Source organism: Bos javanicus, chromosome 8 (genome assembly GCF_032452875.1).
Source record: "Bos javanicus breed banteng chromosome 8, ARS-OSU_banteng_1.0, whole genome shotgun sequence".
NCBI classification, from domain to species: domain Eukaryota; kingdom Metazoa; phylum Chordata; class Mammalia; order Artiodactyla; family Bovidae; genus Bos; species Bos javanicus.
This window is the reverse complement of record NC_083875.1, coordinates 6353132-6376647: the sequence shown is the minus strand read 5'-3', so window position 1 is coordinate 6376647 and position 23516 is coordinate 6353132. Positions and strand designations below refer to the sequence as shown.

At 40.4% G+C, this 23516-nt stretch overlaps 1 protein-coding gene and 1 long non-coding RNA gene across 6 annotated transcripts in view; one reads left to right on the top strand and one right to left on the bottom strand.

Annotated features, from left to right (window-relative positions):
• The window catches only part of LOC133252398 (uncharacterized), an 89542-nt gene that overhangs the window by 55975 nt on the left and 10051 nt on the right, over positions 1–23516 (bottom strand). For both annotated transcript variants that reach the window (XR_009737911.1, XR_009737912.1), the window contains one exon: positions 8526–8630. This is a non-coding gene — a long non-coding RNA (uncharacterized LOC133252398). The remainder of the gene's footprint in view (positions 1–8525; positions 8631–23516) is intronic.
• The window catches only part of SCRG1 (stimulator of chondrogenesis 1), a 107546-nt gene that overhangs the window by 82376 nt on the left and 1654 nt on the right, over positions 1–23516 (top strand). For 2 of the 4 annotated variants that reach the window (XM_061424944.1, XM_061424943.1), the window contains one exon: positions 22278–22533. In XM_061424944.1, the coding sequence (XP_061280928.1) occupies positions 22292–22533 (242 nt within the window). In that variant the 5' untranslated portion in view covers positions 22278–22291. Of the gene's footprint in view, positions 1–12625; positions 13140–18359; positions 18451–22277; positions 22534–23516 lie in introns of those variants that run through there. The other 2 variants (XM_061424942.1, XM_061424941.1) reach the window with 2 other exon arrangements.

The following is a 23516-nucleotide window of genomic DNA, read 5'->3' as shown; positions in this document are numbered from 1 at the left end:
AGTTTTCTAGTGAATTTGCCAGGACACAGAGGGCCAGGAATTCTGTTTAACACATTGCTAGTGAGCATCTAAATTGGGCCAGGCAGAGTCTGGACACTAAAGATGCATAACAACAGAAAGGACAAAAAAACCCTACACCCAGAGTCAATGAGGAATTGTAGGTAGTCATTATTCAAAGGCTGAGGATGGATGGACTGAACCCAGGTGAAGCCTCTGACCTCAAGTCACCACCCTCTGCTCTGCCCTCCTCAGGCTGGAGTATGAGAACATGGTGATCAATTCCACAGAACAGTGGGGCTGATCTACCCCAAGATGGGTAAGCATCATAAGGACAGGCTCCAGGAAAGAACTCCTGCCATACGTTGACTGCTCCTTTGTCATAATTTAGTATCTAAAATTCTGCCATTCTCCAACAGGTGTTCCTTAGAATCTCATCCCTCAAGATTCTTAGTTAAAAATATTTTTTCAGCTGTTAAACAAATTTGGCAAACACTTGAGCTCTTGGTGAGTCACAGTGAACTAATCTGTAGGACCTCCGTTGATTTTGGATTCAAAATTTAGGCATCTCTATTTTTCTACTTATTTGTTTAAGCCTCCATCCCTCCACATTGTAGGTAATTCAGTATGTCTCTCTCAGGGACTCTCCATTCCCCAAATTGTTCACAACCTGGGAATTTACTTAGTCCAAAGGGAGCAGTCTTGTTTCAAAGTTTCAGAGAGAAAAAACTCTGATCTGCCCATTAGCTGTTCTGATTTTACAAAACAATGTGGAATTGGCACAAAAGGGATATATGGATCAATGGAATAGAATATAGAGCCCAGAAATAAACCCATACAACTATGTTCAATTAATCTTTGACAAAGGAGGCAAGAATATGCAATGGAGAAAAGACAGTCTCTTCAGCAAGCTCTGCTGGGAGAGCATCCAATCAATGAAGTTAGAACACATTCTCACACCCTACACAAAAATAAACTCAAAATGCCTTAAAGACTTAAAAGATAGGACACCATAAAATTCCTAGAAGAGAACACGGGCAAAACATTCTCTGACATAAACCATACCAACGTTTTTTTTAGGACAGTCTCCCAAGGCAATAGAAATAAAAGCAAAAATAAACAAATGGGAGCTAATCAAACTTACAAGTTTTTGCATGGCAAAGTGAAGTGAAGTCGCTCAGTCGTGTCCGACTCTTCGCGACCCCATGGACTGCAGCCTACCAGGCTCCTCCGTCCATGGGATTTTCCAGGCAAGAATACTGGAGTGGGGTGCCATCGCCTTCTCCGACGCATGAAAGTGAAACCATAAACAAAACAAAGAGATAACCTACAGACTGTAGAAAATATTTACAAACAATGTGACCAACAAGGAATTAATTTCCAAAATACATAAACAGGTCATAAAACTCAATACTAAAAAATACAAACAACCCAATCAAAAAAAAAAAAAATGGGCAGAAGACCTAATATAGACCTTTCTCCAAAGAAGACACATAGAGAGCCAACAGGGACATGAAAAGATGCTCAACAACACTAACTAGTAGAGAAATGCAAATTGCAACTACAGTGAGGGACCACCTCACGCTGGTCACGTATCCTTATGCCTGATTCATATTGACATATGGCAGAAACCAATACAATATTGTAAAGCAATTATCCTTCAATTAAAAATAAATAAATTTAAAAAGAAGTATACAAATAGGGCTTCGCTGGTGGCTTGGTAGTAAAGAATCAGCCTGCCAATGCAGGAGACACAAATTCAATCCCTGGCCTGGGAAGATCCTACATGCCTCAGAGCAATTAAGCCTGTGTGCCACGACTATTGTTCAATAAAATACATTAAAAAAAAAAAAAAAAGAAAGAAAGAAAACAAACTTATGGTTTCCAAGTGGGGCATAAATTAGGGATGTGGAACTAACACATGCAAACTACTATATGTAAAATAAACAAGGTCCTACTGCACAGCATAGGGAACTATGTTTAATATCTTGTAATAAACCATGATGGAAAAGGATACAAAGTACACAGACACACACATATCTGAATCACTTTGCTGTATGCCAGAAACTCACACAGCCTTGTAAATCAACTATAGTTCAATTCTTAAACTAGTTCTGATTCTAATCCATTCTGTGTGGTGTCACTGTTGAGAACTGGTTCTGTCAGGCTGAAAGGCTGTCCTTTCTGCTTCAGAACCCCACGCAGACAGCAGGGTGGCTCTGAGGCCACAGGCTCCCAAGTCAATTTGCACTCACACAGCCAGCCACTGTTCCACAAACACGGCTGCTTTGCCAAGGTGCCCGGGTGTAACTGGGTTTCTAACCACAGCTGCACACTGTATCTAGAACACGCTATCCCTCACAAACCTCTAGGCTCTGGTCTGGAGCCCAAGGCCCTGACCAAGACTCCCTCTTTTTTTGTAGGGGGAACTTTTACATTTTCTTGCTAACAGTGCCAGGGCCATCTCAGTGCTTCAGTTCAGTTCAGTTCAGTCGCTCAGTCGTGTCCGACTCTGCAACCCCATGAATCGCAGCACACCAGGCCTCCCTGTCCATCACCAACTCCCGGAGTTCACCCAGACTCACATCCATCGAGTCAGTGATGCCATCCAGCCATCTCATCCTCTGTTGTCCCCTTCTCCTCCTGCCTCCAATCCCTCCCAGCATCAGAGTCTTTTCCAATGAGTCAACTCTTCGCATGAGGTGGCCAAAGTACTGGAGTTTCAGCCTTAGCATCATTCCTTCCAAAGAAATCCCAGGGCTGATCTCCTTCAGAATGGACTGGTTGGATCTCCTTGCAGTCCAAGGGACTCCCAAGAGTCTTCTCCAACACCACAGTTTAAAAGCATCAATTCTTCGGCACTCAGCCTTCACAGTCCAACTCTCACATCCATGACCACAGGAAAAACCACAGTTCTTAGGAAGCTGAATCTCAGAAGGGAAGGGAAGAGGGCCTTGACCCCTCTCCTGGAAAACTCTTGATAAGTTCAACTTAGCACATGGCGGGGGATACTGAGAACAGTCTTTGTAAATCTTCCTTCACAGGAGACATGAATATCAACTCACTTGTACTGGCATCATCGACAGTATTCAGGGAATAACCCAAGAAGATCCAGAGGGCCAATGTCTTGCTGCTCCTCCAGCCAAAAACAAATTAAAACAAACAAATATATATTTTTGTGAAAGAGAGATAGAAGAAGATATTTTCCCCTGCTATAATTTTACATATTAAAGGGGGAGGATCTCTCTATAGAAGCCCTTGTTGGATGGATCATAAGGTGTGTTCTGCTTCAGAGAGAATCAAGTTCCCAAGAATTCTCTCCTGAATTTCTTCCACTGAATTAAAGCCCTAACCACCCCTCCCACCCCCTATCCACCACCCCGCCATGAGCTTCTTGGAAGCCAGTTCTCACCTCTTAGTGAGTCAAACTCCTAGTGGAGAAATCTCCAAAACTTTTAGGTTAGGGGGAAAAATTCTAGCATTTGCCAATATGGTTTGGACTCATTAATTTTCTGACCCTAAAAAGGCTGTCATTTCTATGGAGAGGAGAAATAAATGGAACTTGTGTGATGGTCTTAAATCCATCATTCTGATACTTGAACACCATTTTCTGAAATACTTTACATTGAGTAACTTAAGACACAAATTAAAACATAGCATACTCTGCTAGAACTCTCTTGATGTGGGATATTTTATACTTCAGCCCTGTTAGTCCAATCAGTACAAATCACTTGGATTCTGTGGAAAAACTCAGTAAAGGTTCTATAAGGTGGTCACAATGTGGGGACAATTTTTGCTAATTCATTCCCAAAGGAGCTCTCTTTGGAATACCAGTAATAAAGGCAAAGGCTGACTTGCCATTGATAGAACACTGTGTAACAGAAAGGCTTTTGGGTAGAATTGTTATCATGTTTTAGATTAATTTCAGTGAACGTATAACTGGCTTCCCTAGTGGCTCAGACAGTAAAGAATCTGCAGACCTGGGTTCGATCCCTGGGTCAGGAAGATCCCCTGAAAAAGGAAATGGCAACCCACTCCAGTATTCTTGCCTGGAGAACTCCACAGACAGAGGAGCCTGGCCAGCTATAGTCCATGGGATCGCAAAGAGTCGGTCATAACTGAGTGATTAACATACACAGTGAACATATTTGCCTTCCACTCTAATGCATGCCCCTACCCTATGAAACAGTAAGTCATTTCACTTTTTTGGCTGCTCCGCATAGCTTATGGATCTTAGTTCCCTGAGCAGGGATCAAACCTGGGTCCCAGAAGTCAAAGCACTGAGTCTAAATCACTGGACCGCCAGGGGATTCCCAGTAAGTGATGTTTTAATAGGATTATAATATATGTAAAACATATCATGTACTTAGAGATGAAATATCCAGGAAAAATATTTCCAAAGCTTATTATTTCTTGGCATTTCCTGTGTCCTACTTGATATGTATATTCACAAAGGGAGCTGCTTTACGTTATCTAAGACCCTATTGTATTTATTACTTCAACTTGCAAGTGGTTTTATTTGGATTTCCAAATGTGTAAATTTCAACATGTTTTATTAGTGAAGTTACAGCAATAAAGGAACAATTTTGAGGCTCATTTAACACCTATAAATTTCCCTGTTTGCAATGTAAAAGAAATGGCCTCAGCAGACCACATGTCTGCTCATATTTCAAAGAATATGAAATCTAAATACATTTAAATTGCTCTATATTGAGAGCTCTCTTCTTCCATAAAACACTTATGGGCTCATTGTTTATATTTTTGTAAAAATGATACCTGACTCTGAACAGATTATTATATGAAAATTATTTTTTCAAATAGCTATATTTGAGAAGCCATATAAAAGTTAGTTGATTATAAATCAACAATTACAATCAACCTGAAAAACATTAAAAAGACATTGATCTAAATATTTGAAGATGTATGTGTATACAAAGCCTGCACACAAATGTTTATAGCACTTTTACCTATAATTGCAAAACTATAAGTAACAAAGATATTCTTCAACAGGTGAAAAAATGAACAAACCGTGGTATATCACTATCACAGAAAGTTATTTGGTGATAAAGAGAAATAAGCTAAGAAAGCTTAAGAATACATGAATAACTCAAATACAGATTGCTAAGTGAAAGAAGCCAGTCTATATAGATTACATACTCTAGGGTTCCAATCATATGACAGTGAGGAAAACATAAAACTCTAGAAATGGTGAAAAGATCAGAAATTGTCAGAGTTCCAGGAAGAATAGGTGAAGTCCAGGAGAAACAGTGACAGACTGTATTTTCTTGGGCTCCAAAATCACTGCAGATGGTAACTGGAGCCATGAAATTAAAAGATGCTAGATCCTTGGAAGAAAAGCTATGACAAACCTAGACAGCATATTAAAAAGCAGAGACATTACTTTGCTGACAAAGGTCCATCTAGTCAAAGCTATGGTTTTTCAGCAGTCATGTATGGATGTGAGAGTTGGACCAAAAAAAGGCTGAGCACCAAAAAATTGATGCTTTTGAACTGTGGTGCTGGAGAAGACTCTTGAGAGTCCCTTAGATAGCAAGGAGATCAAACTAGTCAATCCTAAAGGAAATCAATCCTGACTATTCATTTAGAGGGATTGATGCTGAAGCTGAAACTCCAATACTTTGGCCACCTGATGCGAAGAGCTGACTCATTGGAAAAGACCCTGATGCTGAGAAAGATTGAAGGCAAGAGGAGAGATGGTTGGATGGCATCATCTACTCAATGGACATGAGTTTGAGCAAGCAAGGGGAGACGGTGAAGGATAGGGAAGTCTGGCATGCTGCAGTTCATAGGGTCATAAACAGTTGGACGTGACTGAACAAGAAGGAGATATTTTAGAGCAATGAGTCTATTCTGTACTATAATGTAATAGGGGATAGTGAATACTATGTGTTCGTCAAAACCCACTGACCTTTACAGTATGAAAACTGATCCTTAATGCATGCAAGTTTAAAAAGTATATTTAAGAGGTTGGGGTATCGCAGGATGCAAAGTAGAATGTGACAGAGCAAGCTAATTATATGACAAATGTACAAAACAACCTTTCTAGAGAGTGGGATGAAGAGAAAGGTGCTGACTTGAGCAACTTTGGAAATAGACCCTATAAAACAGGGCAAAAGGCACTGCACGTAAGCCCCTTGGCCTTAGCAGGTTGCCGTTTCCAACTGCATTGTAATTTTAGACTCACTCTCGTTCCACTCCTCCTAATACCAAGGCGACAGGCTAACAGCACAATTTTGTCTTCTTTCCAGTCTCAGTTCCACTGCTTATCAGCTGGGTGAGCTTGGTCTTGCCACCTGACCTTTTGGAGCCCCAGTTCCCCACCTGAAAAAGTACCTCGGGAAGGAATGTTGCTTGGGTGAAATAAGCCAAGATTTCTAAAGTGTTTGGGGAACTTGGCAATGTCATTTTTATCACTAATGTTGATACAGGTATTGTCCTCATTACCAACTGACCAGAGGCTTGTAGAGGCTTCAGCACCCACTTGGGCTCTACAGAGAACACCCACTGGCAACTTAACCTTTTCTCATTCTCGGTTTGATAAGTAGGTTGTGTCCAACAAACCACACAATTATTGTTGGGATCTGGGCTATGATTCCATTTACTGTCAGTCCAAGGCCTCTTTTAGACTGCCAGGAAACCAAAGGGCTCATTTTCAAGTTTCCTTCTTTCTTGGCCTCTTTTCCTGCCAGGGTTTATTTTCATGTGAACATGATCATTCATTCTAAATATTCCATGGGCTCCTAAAACTGGCCAGTTCTCCTCGATCCACTTCTCTCCTGAGGTCCACTTTTCTGACTTTATTTCTATGATATTTAAAGATCAGTTTTTGTCATAAGATAAAGACGCAGTGTCTGAGAAGTGTAATTGATTATTTACCAGCAGGTTTAGCTCCATGTATCAAGATTGACTGACCTCTTAAAATTTGTACATAGTCACCAAACAATTCAAAGAAATTTCTCAGTTCTGCTTTCTTCTCATTCTTTAGAAGGAGTCAGGTTGTTGGCCCTAGATTGCATTTGGTATTTAAAAGACAAGCTTTACACTGGAAGATCAATATATCTAAAATAAAAACATGGGTTTGGGGATAATTTTCCTTGTTGGGGGTCGAGGGGGTCAAGCTAACAAAAGCCTGTTTTTGGCATTCCATGTCTGAGCTGAAGATTATATAGAGGTAAATATCTGTAGCAGATTCCCGTTGAAATGAGTTATTTGTTCTTTTAAATCTCTAAATAGCCACCAAAGAAAAGAAAGGTTAAACCTTAATCTGTCTACTAGGCTATTTATTGTTCACAGGTGTCAATGATGCCTATAAAAGTATTGTCTGATTATGTCAAAGTGCATTTAAGCAATGGATGTTCTTTGAGCTGAGGGCTTCCCAGGTGGCTCAGTGGTAAAGAATCTGCCTGCCAACACAGGAGGCATGCAGAAGATGAGAGTTCGATCCCTGGGTCGGGAAGATTCCCTGGAGGAAGAAATGGCAACCCACTCCACTATTATTGCCTGGAGAATCTTGTGGACAGAGGAGTCCACGGGATTGCAAAGAGTTGACTAAGCAACAGAATACATGTGCCTTAAGCTATATTTAAAAACATAAAATACTTTAAATGGTAATTGCTGTTATACCAAACTATTTCACTCCGTTAAAGTTGCTCAGGCTTGTCTGATTCTTTGCGACCCCACGGACTGTAGCCCACCAGGTTCCTCTGTCCATAGGATTTCCCAGGCAAGAATACTGGAGTGGGAAGCCATTCCCTACTCCAGGTGATTTAACCCGGGTCTCCTGCATTGCAGGCAGATTCTTTACTGTCTGAGACACCAGGGATTATTTTGAAACAAATTGAATAATAAGTTAGACTATTCAAGAACAAAAAATAAAGATCAGGTCCAGCAGGGTGCTCATGACTTCTACGGGTCAGGGAGCCTTGCTGTGCACACCCAGGCAAAGGAGAGTGTGTGTTTGCTCTTCTGATGAAATTTTCTGAGCAGGAAGTTCCCCCCGTAAGCCCCGTCACAGTCACGGCTGCCTGTCGGGGGTCCTAGCAGTTCCCAAGTGCATCCTAATACCAACAGGAGGGCCTTTGGGAAGCAGGTGCCTTCCTGCAGTGGCATAAGCTCACAGGCCACAGCCCATTGGTGACTAATTCTGCTGTCTCCTCCAGGCCTCATGGAGGCTCCTCAGTGGGTCAATTTTCCTGTTTCACTGCAGTAGCAGAAAGCTAAGTCTGAGTAATGGAGGTTATCTTGTTCAATTCACTTGCAAAAGCCATTCTCAGCACAAACGTTCCAGGTTCAGAGGAAACTTTAGTTTTCATCAAAAAGAATACTCTTATACGGAGCTCAAAAGTAATTAAGTTAATAAAACAGGTTAATTGTTTCTTTTTAACGGATGGAAGATTTTTAGAGACATTTTCAAAGGCTATTTTGTCTCATAATGTCAACAAATATATTGTGAATTAGTTTTCAATTAGCATCATTATTGTGAAAATCCTTTTGTCGAAGATACTCACATAAAACAGGTCCTCCTTCTCTCCTGGGAGGGGACCTGTGAAGGTTGAAACTTGAGGCTGCTTCTCTCCACACCTCACCCTCAGCCACTCCAGAAGGCTTTAAGCCTGGAGGAAACAGGAGAAAGGGGCTGGTTAGGGAACAGCAGCATATCCTAAATCTGGGTGCAGGCCTAAGCTCCCAGGTGGGAATCAGGGGAAGAGTTTATGTATGTTCCCATTTTTTTCCCCACAAGTTTAAGCTGTCCAATGTCTGCAATTACTTATACCTAAAACATCTTCCGAGACTTCCTCTGATTGGGAGCATTTTGCTGTTACTGTTACTTGTTTTTCAGGAAATACTAATCAGCCTGCTTTTCAAATTTAATACCAATACTTTTAACATTATTGCTTAAGTTCTATATCATGAACTGGCACTGTCATTAATTTGGGGGAATTTTTCTATTTGGTGGCTTCCCAATCCCTTATGATTATACAGTGGAAGTGAGAAATAGATTTAAGGGACTAGATCTGATAGAGTGCCTGATGAACTATGGACTGAGGTTCGTGACACTGTACAGGAGACAGGGATCAAGACCATCCCCATGGAAAAGAAATGCAAAAAAGCAAAGTGGCTGTCTGGGGAGCCCTTACAAATAGCTGTGAAAAGAAGAGAAGCGAAAAGCAAAGGAGAAAAGGAAAGATATAAGCATCTGAATGCAGAGTTCCAAAGAATAGCAAGAAGAGATAAGAACGCCTTCTTCAGCGATCAATGCAAAGAAATAGAGGAAAACAACAGAATGGGAAAGACTAGAGATCTCTTCAAGAAAATTAGAGATACCAAAGGAACATTTCATCCAAAGATGGGCACAATAAAGGACAGAAATGGTATGGACCTAACAGAAGCAGAAGATATTAAGAAGAGATGGCAAGAATACACAGAAGAACTGTACAAAAAAGATCTTCATGACCCAGATAATCATGATGGTGTGATCACTTACCTAGAGCCAGATATCCTGGAATGTGAAGTTAAGCGGGCCTTAGAAAGCATCACTACGAACAAAGCTAGCAGAGGTGATGGAATTCCAGTTGAGCTATTTCAAATCCTGAAAGATAATGCTGTGAAAGTGCTGCATTCAATATGCCAGCAAATTTGGAAAACTCAGCAGTGGCCACAGAACTGGAAAAGGTCAGTTTTCATTCCAATCCCAAAGAAAGGCAATACCAAAGAATGCTCAAACTACCGCACAATTGCATTCATCTCACACGGTAGTAAAGTAATGCTCAAAATTCTCCAAGCCAGGCTTCAGCAATACGTGAACCGTGAACTTCCAGATGTTCAAGCTGGTTTTAGAAAAGGCAGAGGAACCAGAGACCAAATTGCCAACATCTGCTGGATCATCGAAAAAGCAAGAGAGTTCCAGAAAAACATCTATTTCTGCTTTATTGACTATGCCAAAGCCTTTGACTGTGTGGATCACAATAAACTGTGGAAAATTCTGAAAGGGATGGGAATACCAGACCACCTGACCTGCCTCTTGAGAAATTTGTATGCAGGTCAGGAAGCAACAGTTAGAACTGGACATGGAACAACAGACTGGTTCCAAATAGGAAAAGGAGTACATCAAGGCTGTATATTGTTACCCTGCTTATTTAACCTCTAAGCAGAGTACATCATGAGAAACGCTGGGCTGGAAGAAGCACAAGCTGGAATCAAGATTGCCGGGAGAAATATCAATAACCTCAGATATGCAGATGACACCACCCTTATGGCAGAAAGTGAAGAAGAACTAAAAAGCCTCTTGATGAAGGTGAAAGAGGAGAGTGAAAAAGTTGGCTTAAAACTCAATATTCAGAAAACGAAGATCATGGCATCTGGTCCCATCACTTTATGGGAAATAGATGGGGAAACAGTGGAAACAGTGTCAGACTTTATTTTTGGGGCTCCAAAATCACTGCAGATGATGACTGCAGCCATGAAATTACAAGACGCTTACTCCTTGGAAGAAAAGTTATGACTAACCTAGATAGCATATTGAAAAGCAGAGACATTACTTTGCCAACAAAGGTCCGTCTAGTCAAGGCTATGGTTTTTCCAGTAGTCATGTATGGATGTGAGAGTTGGACTGTGAAGAAAGCTGAGTGCCGAAGAATTGATGCTTTTGAACTGTGGTGCTGGAGAAGACTCTTGAGAGTCCCTTGGACTGCAAGGAGATCCAACCAGTCCATTCTGAAGGAGATCAGCCCTGGGATTTCTTTGGAAGGAATGATGCTAAAGCTGAAACTCCAGTACTTTGGCCACCTCATGCGAAGAGTTGACTCATTGGAAAAGACTCTGATGCTGGGAGGGATTGGAGGCAGGAGGAGAAGGGGATGACAGAGGATGAGATGGCTGGATGGCATCACTGATTCGATGGACTTGAGTCTGAGTGAACTTCGGGAGTTGGTGATGGACAGGGAGGCCTGGCATGGTGCAATTCATGGGGTCGCAAAGAGTCGGACACAACTGAGCGACTGAACTGAACTGGTGGGTCAGACAGTATAGAATCTGCCTGTAATGCGGGAGACCTGGGTTTCATCTCTGGGTTGGGAAGATCCCCTGGAGGAAGAAATGGCAACCCACTCCAGTATTCTTGCCTGGAATAGCCCATGGATGGAGGAGCCTGGCAGGCTACAGACCATGGGGTATCAAAGAGGCTGACACAACTGAGAGGCTTCACTTTCTTTCTTTGTGGTGGATCAAATGGTAGAGAATCTGTCTGCAATGTGGGAGACCTGGGTTCAATCCCTGGGTCAGGAAGATCCCCTGGAGAAGGGAATGGCTACCCACTCCAGTATTCTTGCCTGGAGAATTCCAGGGACTTAGAAAAGCCTGGCAGGTTGCAGTCCATGGAGTAGCAAAGAGTTGAACACAACTGAGTGACTAACACTTTCTATTTGTAATAAACTTTGATTGAACAAAAGACTGATAATGTATACACACACACACACTTATATATATACGCATGCAGGCATGCTAAGTCACTTCAGTCATGTCCGACTCTGGGCGACTCCATAGACGGCAGCCCACCAGGCTCCCCTGTCCCTGGGATTCTCCAGGTAAGAATACTGGAGTGGGTTGCCATTTCCTTCTCATATATATATATATGACATACACACAGACATACACACTGGGTTGGCTGAAAAGTTCATTCGATACAACCAGGAATGCTTTCCCCCCTGTTCTTCATCTAGATAATCCTGCTCTATTATAATCTTTCTAACTCCTGGAACTCTGGTCAAAATTGAATTAAAACAACAATGACTAAAGGATAGTTAACAGATGCTACAATTCTACTTCACTCCAAACAGAATGAAATTCCTTTCATGCCTTTATTTTGAGGCACAGAATAGATTTCGTTTTTAGTCATTTTATGGTTTTTTTTTAAATTTTAATTTTATTTTATTTTTAAACTTTATAATATTGTATTAGTTTTGCCAAATATTGAAATGAATCCGCCACAGGTATACATGTTTTCCCCATCCTGAACCCTCCTCCCTCCTCCCTCCCCATACCCTCCCTCTGGGTCGTCCCAGTGCACCAACCCCAAGCATCCAGTATCGTGTGCATCGAACCTGGACTGGCAACTCGTTTCATACATGTTATTATACATGTTTCAATGCCATTCTCCCAAATCTTCCCACCCTCTCCCTCTCCAACAGAGTCCATAAGACTGTTCTATACATCAGTGTCTCTTTTGCTGTCTCGTACACAGGGTTATTGTTACCAACTTTCTAAATTCCATATATATGCGTTATTATACTGTATTGGTGTTTTTCTTTCTGGCTTACTTCACTCTGTATAATAGGCTCCAGTTTCATCCACTTCATTAAAACTGTTTTACAGTGACGGATAACTTTTGGGTGAGGACCTGGTAAGCTGGGATGGTTGTTGTTCAGTCGCTAAGTCGTGTCCAACTCTGCAACCTTTATCAAAATAAGACATCTAGATGGTAAGGAAAACTTGGCAAAAACACACAAAGAAACTGTGAAAGGGAAAAGATCCTCAGCCAACCGCCTTCCTGAATCACAGTGGCCATTCCTCCTGCTCCTCCTCCCTCCTCTCCTTTGCTTTCTCTGCCCTTATCTCTCTCTCTCCTTCTCTCTCTCTCTCTCTCTCACACACACACATACTCTTCTCCTAAGGTAAAAAGCACTCTGTGCTCTCTGCCTGTCTGTCTCTCTCTCTCTCTCTCTCTCTCTCACACACACACACCCTAAGGTAAAAATCACTCTCTGTGCTCTCTGTAAATGCCTCAGGTTCTACACTTCATTGCTGTGACAGTCCGCCTCCCTGAGGTGCCTGTGCAGACCAGCTATTTCCTTGTCAAGAAGCTCTTAGCTCACTCCCACCTGGTTTGGAAGAATCCAGGGGGCCGTTCTCCATCTCGCAGCCCTGTCTCTCTCCACTGCCTTCTCTCCCCAGTCTTGGCTGCAGTGGCCTGGCAGGCGGGCTGGTGAGGGATGAAGCAGACAAAGGTCCACTTGTAACCTCCTTCCAGCACCTCCTCTTTTCTCCTTTTGCCCAAACTCACCCAGTGAGTTTGAGCATTTAAGGAGATTCCTCTGCCAAGAAGACCAAAGGAAAGAAGAAAAACGGTATGTACTTTTTTCCTTAAAAATCATTTTAGGTTGTTGTTTTTGCTGCAAACTACTGCTATAGAATAGGGCAGAAGTGTTTTTGTGTCTGAGTCAGAAGAGAAAGGGAGATGGAGAAAGCCTCAGAGGAGGTGATGAGAAAAATGATACTTCCCAGGTTAGAGGGAAAGAATCAGATGAAAAGAGAAGAGAAAATGTACATTTCTTAACAGGAAAGGCATTTAATTGGGGGCTTTAAAGGAGGCAGCTCCCTCACTGGTCCTTATGAAAGCCTTATTAAAGCCCCCATCTACTCTGAATCTGGCCCCACAATTACTCAGGACTATGTGAGACTGATGGAAGTATTATAAGCTCCTTTTCAAGGCACTAGCTGTATCTCTTTATTCCTACTTTACATGAAGTATAAAAACAGTGAGAAAGCAATGTTTTGTTTTGTTTTTGCTTTTGAAAATCCTGATTCCTTAAATAAGAAACTGGTATAAATATGTGAGACAAAGAGGGAATTCACGAAATTTATCCTCGGCACCCCCAGGATGGAATATACTGTCTATACTGCTACAATAAAGGGAACCCTTTTTTCCTTTGGGACTTATGAAAATTCCTCTTTAAAGGTCCTTCACTTAGTTACACAAGCTGTGAAAAGCTCTCTCAAATGCTGCAGTGATAATGATTTCAGGGAAATAATGAGAATGATGCAAGCCTGCATATTCATAGCATCCTCTAAGACGCTCGAAGGCAGATCACCTTCGGGGCGGAGGTAGACTGTTTTTCAACTGATGAGGGTCTCTTGGAGCTGACTGTGTCTGTTTTAAAGATGCTTGGAAGGCTTATTCACCTTGTAATACCACTTCTGTTCCTTTAACCTACACTTTGAGAAGTTTCAATTCAGTGCTCAGTCATTCCAATATAAATCTCTTCTGGTACAGTTAATAAGAAAGAGAGGGAATTGTAAAAAAAAAAAAAAAAAATCATTGATTTTCATCAGCCAGGAAAGATGAATGGAAAACATCATGGACTGGACGGCAGTTTTCATCTCTTCCAACTATAATTTTGATATTTTAAATGTCAAGCTCTGGGTTGGAATTTTCATTGCTTTTGCAGCCTTCACTTCTTTCTGGCCATGTTACAAAAGGAATCAGAAAAAGGGCTGCCCTTTCTAATTCATCAATTCTGCTTCATTCCACGCTATTAATGCCAGTTTCTAGAACAGACATCAGCTGTCTGCAGGAGCATTGCTCCCTGAAGGTCTGAACGCTTTCACGACATAACCCTGCAAGTTTTGGCCATTAAATGAAATAATTTTTCTTTTTCAGTTTCCCCTTAAGTCCAACCATTCAAAAGCTTGCTGGTGCCAAATACCCTTACACAACCAACATTTGCAATCCCCTCCATATATGACAGTGGCAGTGATTTATTGTTTAACTGGAAACATCTTGCCTACAGCCGTATATCCTCTGCATTGATCTTTTGAAAATAAGGCCACTATTGAGGGAGTTTGAGGGAGAATGGATGTATGTACATGTGTGGCTGAGTCCTTCACTGTTCACCTGAAACTATCACCACATTGTTAATTGGATATACCCCAATACAAAATAAAAAGCTCAAAAAAAATTTATCCAGGGTTATGATTAATCTTACTCCTTGGAAGGAAAGTTATGACTAACCTAGATAGCATATTCAAAAGCAGAGACATTACTTTGCCAACAAAGGTCCGTCTAGTCAAGGCTATGGTTTTTCCTGTGGTCATGTATGGATGTGAGAGTTGGACTGTGAAGAAGGCTGAACACTGAAGAATTGATGCTTTTGAACTGTGGTGCTGGAGAGACTCTTGAGAGTCCCTTGGACTGCAAGGAGATCCAACCAGTCCATTCTGAAGGAGATCAGCCCTGGGATTTCTTTGGAAGGAATGATGCTAAAGCTGAAACTCCAGTACTTTGGCCACCTCATGCGAAGAGTTGACTCATTGGAAAAGACTCTGATGCTGGGAGGGATTGGGGGCAGGAGGAGAAGGGGACAACAGAGGATGAGATGGCTGGATGGCATCACTGACTCGATGGACGTGAGTCTCAGTGAACTTCGGGAGTTGGTGATGGACAGGGAGGCCTGGCATGCTGTGGTTCATGGGGTCGCAAAGAGTCGGACACGACTGAGCGACTGATCTGATCTGATCTGATGATTAATCAGACATTTATCAGGTGATCTATATTTTTTTAGGTTTTTCATCTGAATTGTATTTGTTAATATCAATTATTAAACACATAAAATGAGATACAATATAATTTTATTGTAAAAAATAATGCCGCTATCCTGTTGGGATAGGAATGATATCTTACAACATTAGAAACAATGTTAGTTACATAAAATTGAATCCAAAAAAACCAGTCGGTAACTATCTAAAGATCTCTTGTTATTTCCTCAGATGTTCAGTTTTTAGCTTTATTTGCTGTTGTAATTTGCATGCATTCCAGGAGGAATTTAAAGGGGAGGTCCTTCAACAGAACGAGGGGAAAAAAGAGAGCAATTTGCTTCAAACTGGTCAAAATAATTTCACTCTTGTTGGCACTTGAAAATATATGGTCTTGATGGATTTCTAAGGATGAAGGTCAGTGTCTTTTAAAGAAAAAACAAACCAATGTAGCATGGGGACATACTGGTTCAGACATTTCCCCACTTGCAGAATAATAGTTAAAGCTATTTATCTGTACTTAAGTAAAGGAAAAGAGAAGACTTCAGTTCAAACAGGTAATTTATAAACTGTTTAAAAAAAAAAAAAAAAAGCTTCAAGCAAGTACTTGCCAGGTGTGGAACTTTCCACCCTAGTATGTGACTAAGGCAGACAGAAACGCCATTCTGTGCTCTGGCCTGGACACAGCCAGAGAGGCCCATGGTGTGGCAACGTACCCACTGCCTTCTCTAGCAATTTGCTTGTTCCTTCTTTCAGCGGATGCTGTGTGAGCCCATCCTGTGAGCCTGGCCTGGAAGCAGGCCTCTGAGAGGTGAGGGAGGAGGAAAAGGTGCACGCCCTGCCTTCACGGAACTGGCATCGCCTCCTCCAGTCCCCACACAGAGGCTGGCCCAGGCCTCCGTCCCTCATCTCTTCTCGTCCCAGTCTGTACTCACTGCCCTGAAGTCCCACCATGACAAAGACAAAGCAATAAATATCCTCATGACCCTCAAGTTCATACCTCCAGATTTGCATTCAGCTGTCTACTCAACATCTTCATTTCACATCTGATGGGCATCTCAGATTAACTTGTCCAGAAATTTACTCTTAAATCCCCCTCAGCTCAATAAATGTCAGTACCATTCAGGTCAGAAACCTAATAGGCATCCTGGAGTCTTTCTCTCTCACCTCATCTCTTCCATCAACTTCTTTCTCCGACATACTTCCCACCAAGAACATAAACGTTAGCTTCCCAGTGTCCCTGGCCATCTCCATTTCTCCTTCTCAACACCCTTGCCACTGCATGGGAGGTTCAAGAGGGAGTGGATATATGTGTATGTATAGCTGATTCATTTTGTTGTACAGCAGAATCTAACACAACATTGTAAAGCAACTATATCATAATTAAAAAAAAAAATAGAAGTCCTAAGTGAGGTTAACAACTGTCCTCTCCACACTGAAACTCTAGTTGATTTTTATTCTATCTGTGCTTTTCTGTATTTTCCATGCCTTACACTATTGTTATTGCTAAGTCACTTCAGTCGTGTCTGACTCTGTGTGACCGCATAGATGGCAGCCCACCAGGCTTCCTCATCCCTGGGATTCTCCAGGCAAGAACACTGGTGTGGGTTGCCATTTCCTTCTCCAATGCATGAAAGTGAAAAGTGAAAGTAAAGTGGCTCAGTCGTGTCCAACCCTCAGCGACCCCGTGGACTGCAGCCTTCTAAGCTCCTCCATCCATGGGATTTTCCAGGCAAGAGTACTGGAGTGGGGTGCCATTGCCTTCTCCAGGTATTACTATTTTTTTAGAAAAATAATTTTTCTTAAAAAAATCTAATGGCTCTCATTAGAACCATCTAATAGAAAGAAAGCATAAGATGTTAACAGTCACGAAATGAGCTCAAGAACAAACTACACTTACATGTGGGAAATATAAGAAAGGCAATAGGAGCCCAAGTTGGCTAAATGAATGAGTGTGTTCACAAGCCACAAGATATAGACAAAATTAAACTAGATTACCAAAAATAAGAACATGATTACATAGTAAAAAACTAGGAAGATCAAAGCTCAAAAAGATATGAAAAATGCCAATGATCTAAAGTAACAGAAAAATTCTAACACATTAAGGCAAAAAGATTAAAAAGAGCTTACAGCTCTCCTCCCAACTCCTCCCCTTACTCCCAATCTTTTGAAAGACAGGAATCAGGGGAGGGAGGTTACAGAAAAGGCAGCTGCTGTTTGCTGTTGAATCTTCTCATAAATATACACGTACATAGAAATATATATATTTTTAAGTCAGGTATGAATTAGTAATCCAGAACAAATGCTAGTTTTGACAAAAATCAAGCAAATGAACAAAAACCAGAAATTGGGATATACATTTTAAAGTCAGACTATTTAGAAAAAGTTAAATACAATGAATTAATTTAAATTAAAACAATAGTACCTGATGACATGCAAATTTAAGGATGTGGCAGGTCACTAACCTCTTCCAGATATAAAGCTCTCTGCAACTAGCTATTGAGTTTAGCAATCTGAGAGACTCATCCTTCTCTGGCTGTAAGCATCTAGAGATGAGGATATATTATTTATTCTTTCACTAACGTGACAGGCACTGTTAAGGGTGCTTGGGGTGGATACATATCAGAAAAAAGCCTGCCTTCCTGGAGCTTCCATTCAATTGGGGGGAGACACAGTAAGAATATTTTATAATAATTTAGGTTTATAAATGTCATGGAAAATTAAAGCAAGAAAGGCAGATTAAGAATCTGTGAAGGAAGATAGAATTTTATTTCAAAAAATTTTTATTGTTGTTGAAATACAGTATAGTTGATTTACAATGTTGTGTTAGTCACTCAGTTACATATTCTTTTTCAGATTCTTTTTTATTATAAGTTATTACAAGATATTTAGTATACTTCCCTGGGCTATAGAGCAGGACTTTGTTATTTATTTTGTATGTTGTTGTCATTTAGTCGCTAAGTTGTGTCCAACTCTTTTGTGACCTCATCGACTGTAACTCACCAGGCTCCTCTGTCCATGGGATTCTCCAGGCAAGAATACTGGAGTGGGTTGCCATGCCCTCCTCCAGGGGATCTTCCCTACCCAGGGATGGAACCCCATCTCTTATGTGTCCTGCATTGGCAGGTAGGTTCTTTACCATTAGCACCACCTGGGAAGCCCTTGTGACCTTAGAAATAACACCAAAACCACATTCCATTTTAAAAAACTGAGAAATTATACTTCATTAATTTTAAACTTTTCCTTCTTTTAAAATCTTAAAACATTTGCTTATTTTAAATAAGAAGGTGAAAAGGAAAGTCATAGGTGAAGTAAATGTTTGGAAATGTTTGGAAAGTATATATCTAATAAAGAACTTGTGTTCAGAATATACAAAGAACCCTCACAACTCAAGAACACAATCCAACTTTTTTAAATGAGAAAAGATTTGGACAGGTCAACAAAGAAGATACACAGAGGAAGAAAACATATGAAAGAGGTTTAATACCATTAATCATTAAGGAAATGCTACATAAAACCACAAGACACCTATCAGAATGTACAAATTAAAAATACTGACCATATCAAGTGTTGGAGAGGACGTAGCAAACTGGAACTCTTGCAGACTGCTGGTGGGAATTTTAAATGGTACAACCACTTTGGAAAAACAATTTAGTAATTCCTTAAAAAGTAAAACATACACCTACCAGTTATTCCAGTCACAGGTATATGCTCAAGAGTAATGACAGCTATCCCCTGGAGAGGAAAATCTCAAGGACAGAGGAGCCTGGTGGGCTACAGTCCATGGGGTAGCAACGTCAGACACGACTGAGCACGCACACACATGCACACAATGAAAGCTATGATCTTGCAAAGCCTTGTACACAAGTGTTCATAACAGCTTTGCAACAGCCTGAAACTAAAAAAAACTCAAATACCCATCAATAGACGGATGGATAACAATTTATAGCATACATAATGCAGTAATTCTCAGCAATAAAAAGGAGTCAGCTATTGATACAGGCAATGGACAGATATATATCTCTCAAAGTAAGTATGCTGAGTGATAAAAGCCAGATAAAAAAAGAGTGCATATTTTATGACTCCATTTATATGAAACTGGAGAAAATGCACCTTAATCTCGGGGGAGAAAACAGGTCAGTGGTTGTCTGGATGGGAGTGGGGGCAGGGAGGACTGAGACAGGTGGATGACAAGAGGGCAGGAAGAGACTTAGGGCTGACGGGTCCCCTCACTATCCTGACTATAGTGATGGTATAATGGGGACATACATGTGCCCGAACTTACCAAACTGCATCCTCTAATATCTGTCCTTTAGTATATGTCAATTTTACCTCAATAAAGCTCTTTAAAAAAACTTTGCATAGTAGAGTTCTGTCTTAGACTTTATTATGTCTTTTAAAGTTTAATGACTGTGGTGATTCCTAGCATATATTAAATGCTCAATTAACAAGAGATTTAATTATCCTTCTTTGAAGAGTAATCTGAAAAAAATGTCAGGAAATGTAACTCTTTTTTTTAAACATCAATTACCTTATGGGGATAAAGAAGGCCTGAATCAGAAGTAACTGAGAACTAAAACACCTCACAGAATTACATTGAAAAAAATACAACTTATGTTACAATTTGCAAAGTGTAAGGTATTATTATTGGAAGGTATTATTCTGTCTATACTAGACTGTGATGTAATACAACACTGTAGTGCCTTGTTCTCTCAAATCTGAAAAAAACATACAGTGAAATAGATCTCATTTTTTTGTCTTTCCTTTCACTAGTATTTGGAGGTAAGAATTAAATTGAATATTTATAATTCTAAGAAAATATATAAGCAAAGCCAAAAATGACTAATTCAAATCAGAATATGAAATAAAATCTAAAACTCTGTCAGAGTATGAAAGAGTATTTTCAGTTTCTAAACTCATAAAAGAATCTGCCTGCAATGCAGGAGACCTGGGTTCGATTCCTGAGTTGGGAAGATCCCCTGGAGAAGGAAATGGTAATCCACTCCAGTATTCTTGCCTGGAAAATCCCATGGACAGAGGAGCCTGGGGGGCTACAGTCCATGGGGTCGCAAGAGTTGGACATGACTTAGCAACTAAACCACCTAAACCACCAAACTCATAAAAAGCAGTGAGTGTCCTTCCTCAGATGATGTGAGTAGATCTGTATCTACTAAAGAAATTGAATCAGTAATTAATAACCTCCCAAAACAGAAATCACCAAGGCCAGATGGGCTCCGTGGTGAACTCTACTAAACATTTCAGATACTTCAGCACCTGCCTACAAGATGAAATCTGAATGACTGTGGTGTCTGATTCTGGCTCCCACTATCTTGCTAGTCTTCCTTTACTGCAAACGCCTCTACTCTCTTCTCGTTTAATATGGAGGCCAGAGAAGCCAAATTCAATAGATCATGAACATTCCATGTTGTTGTTCAGTCGCCCAGTCCTGACTCTGTGAGACCCCATGGAGTGCAGCACACCAGGCCTCCCTGTCCCTCACCATCTCCTGAAGTTTGCTTAAGTTCATGTCCATTGCATTGGTGATGCCATCCAAACATCTCATCCTCTGTTGCCTCCTTCTCCTTTTGCCTTCAGTCTTTCCCAGCATCAGGGTCTTTTCCAATGAGTCATCTGTTCACATCAGATGACCAAAATACTGGAGCTTCATCTTCAGCATTGGTCCTTCCAATGAATATTCAGGGTTGATTTCGCTTAAAAGTGACTGGTTTGATCACCTTGCTGTCCAGGGGATTTTTAGGAGTCTTCTCCAGCACCACAGTTCAAAGGCATCAATTCTTTGGCACTCTGCCTTCTTTTGGAATATTCCATACAAATACTATATTTGAAGTATTATCTCCTAAAAGAGGAATTTAAACTTGCTTGGTATGACCACAAGAGTTCAAATTAGAACCGATGGGTGGAAGCCACAGAAAAATATTTTCCAGGAAGGGAAACATTAGAACTATATCAGTGGAATATGTGGATTTAGTCAACAATTGAGTTCCCCATCACGGTAGGTGTCTAAAAACAAGCTAAAGGTCTCTTATGGGGAATTCAAGCCTCTGCTTTCAACTGAGGCTCAGATGTAACCCATGTGGGAGAAGTGTTCACAAATTACAAAAATTATGCAGAAAAAAATCAGTCCCCTAAATAAGTCCGAAACTTTTAAAAACTTAACTGTAAATATATCTATAGAATATAATCTGTCAGTGTCAGGATGAGTGGGCTTTTTGTTTCTGTCAGGGTGGGGTCCGGGTTATTTGACAATGTTGTTAGGATATGCAAAGTCAAGAATCACTGTACACAACAATGATATCTGCTTTAGAAATTTACTTCAGTTTTATCATCTTAAAAGCAGTTTTCCCCTACTGAATATACTGGTAAAAAAGTGAATTTGGGGGACTTCCCTGGCGGTCCAACAGGTAAGACTCAAGGGGCGTGGGTTCAATCCCTGGTCAAGGAACTAAGATTTCGTATGCCTCATGGTCAAAAATAAAAAACAACAAGAACATCCATGCCTGTGATGATAGTTACACAAGTCTGTAAATATTCCAAAAATCACTGAATTGTGCAAGTAAAGCAGGTGAATTGTATGGTATGAAAATTACAGCTCAACAAAAAAAAATTTTTTTCATGAACTTGAGTACTTGAAAATGCAAGTGGCTCTTCCCACTTTCTCCTTCTCCCTCCCTCACACAACTCTTATTCAATATTTCTTTGTAGAGCTCAGGAATGTCAGTTTAGAGAAATATAATAAGTGATTTTTATTGTAGATAGTCATAAAACTTTGAGAAAGACATTGAAATAAAGTAGAAAAAAAATCAATTCCTACTCTTTCAATTTAAGAGTTAATGAGGACGCTGCAGAATTTTATGTTCCGATGAACTCCATCCTTTTAAAAAACCTACGAAACAAACAAACACTGACACATTTTGGATTTTCTTTTATCTCAGAGCCAAGAGCCAAAATGAAATTTACAGTACTTGCTCTCGCCGTTGGACTAACTTTGCTGCTAGGAGTCCAAGCCATGCCTGCAAACCGCCTCTCCTGCTACAGAAAAATACTAAAAGATCGCAACTGTCACAGCCTTCCAGAAGGAGTAGCTGACCTGACAAAGATTGATGTCAATGTCCAGGATCACTTCTGGGATGGGAAGGGATGTGAGATGATCTGTTACTGCAACTTCAGCGAACTGCTCTGCTGCCCAAAGTAAGGAAATGCAGTCACAAAACGTATGGTTGTAAAATGCATGCATAACAACTTTCTTAAGACACCTTCACAAGGAGTTTGCTGAAACTTGTCACCCTTTTCAATAAAATCCTATTCAGATCTCAGCTATTTTTTAGGATGATCAACATTATGTACTCAACTGAATGTTTTCATTTAAGAGACAGAGTTTGGCAGATTTTAGTTAAGCTAAATGAAAGACAAATTAAGAACACTCCAGTCTATTAAAAGGTTTTGGATAAAAGATCCCAGTGAACACATCAAGTAACAGGATGGAAAAGTTTGGTTAATAGTGAGAGAAAAACTTTCTAGTTCTATATATGAGTTAACAAGAAATTAACTGAAGTTTCTACCAACTTGGAAAGTAGATGTATTTTAAGTATAATACAAAGGTAGATAAATCAATAAAGATTTTTAGCTCTTGATTTTAATGTAATCTTTTCCTGGTTATTGGGGAATCTCAAATACTGTGATCTTGCCTATTTCATTTGAAATTAGTTTTTCCAAATTACTTTCAACATATGTCATCATTGTTTTTCATTTTTCTAAGAAATCTGTGAGACAGAAAGGACAGATAAAACCGCTTTATCAGGGAAAGGTGCAGAGAGGTAAAATGACCAGCACCAACCACATAACTAGCTAATATCAGCTCTGACACTAGAACCCAGGACTCCTGATTTGGACCAGGTAATTTTCCTACCAAACCAGTTGGTTCTTAGGTGTTGTTCCCAAGGCAGCAGCTCCAGTATTAGCTGAGTTCTTGTTAAAAATGTAATTCAAACTTGGACCCCAGACCAAACCAGCTGGATCAGAAACAATGGAGAGGAAGCAAAGCAATTATGATTTAAACCCTTTGAGTAATTCTGATTCATCATAAAATGTCAGAATCACTTGATTAAAGAATGATATCAAGAACTCAAGTTAACTGAGTTAGGTTAGGTCCTAACTGAGTTAGGTCCATAAAA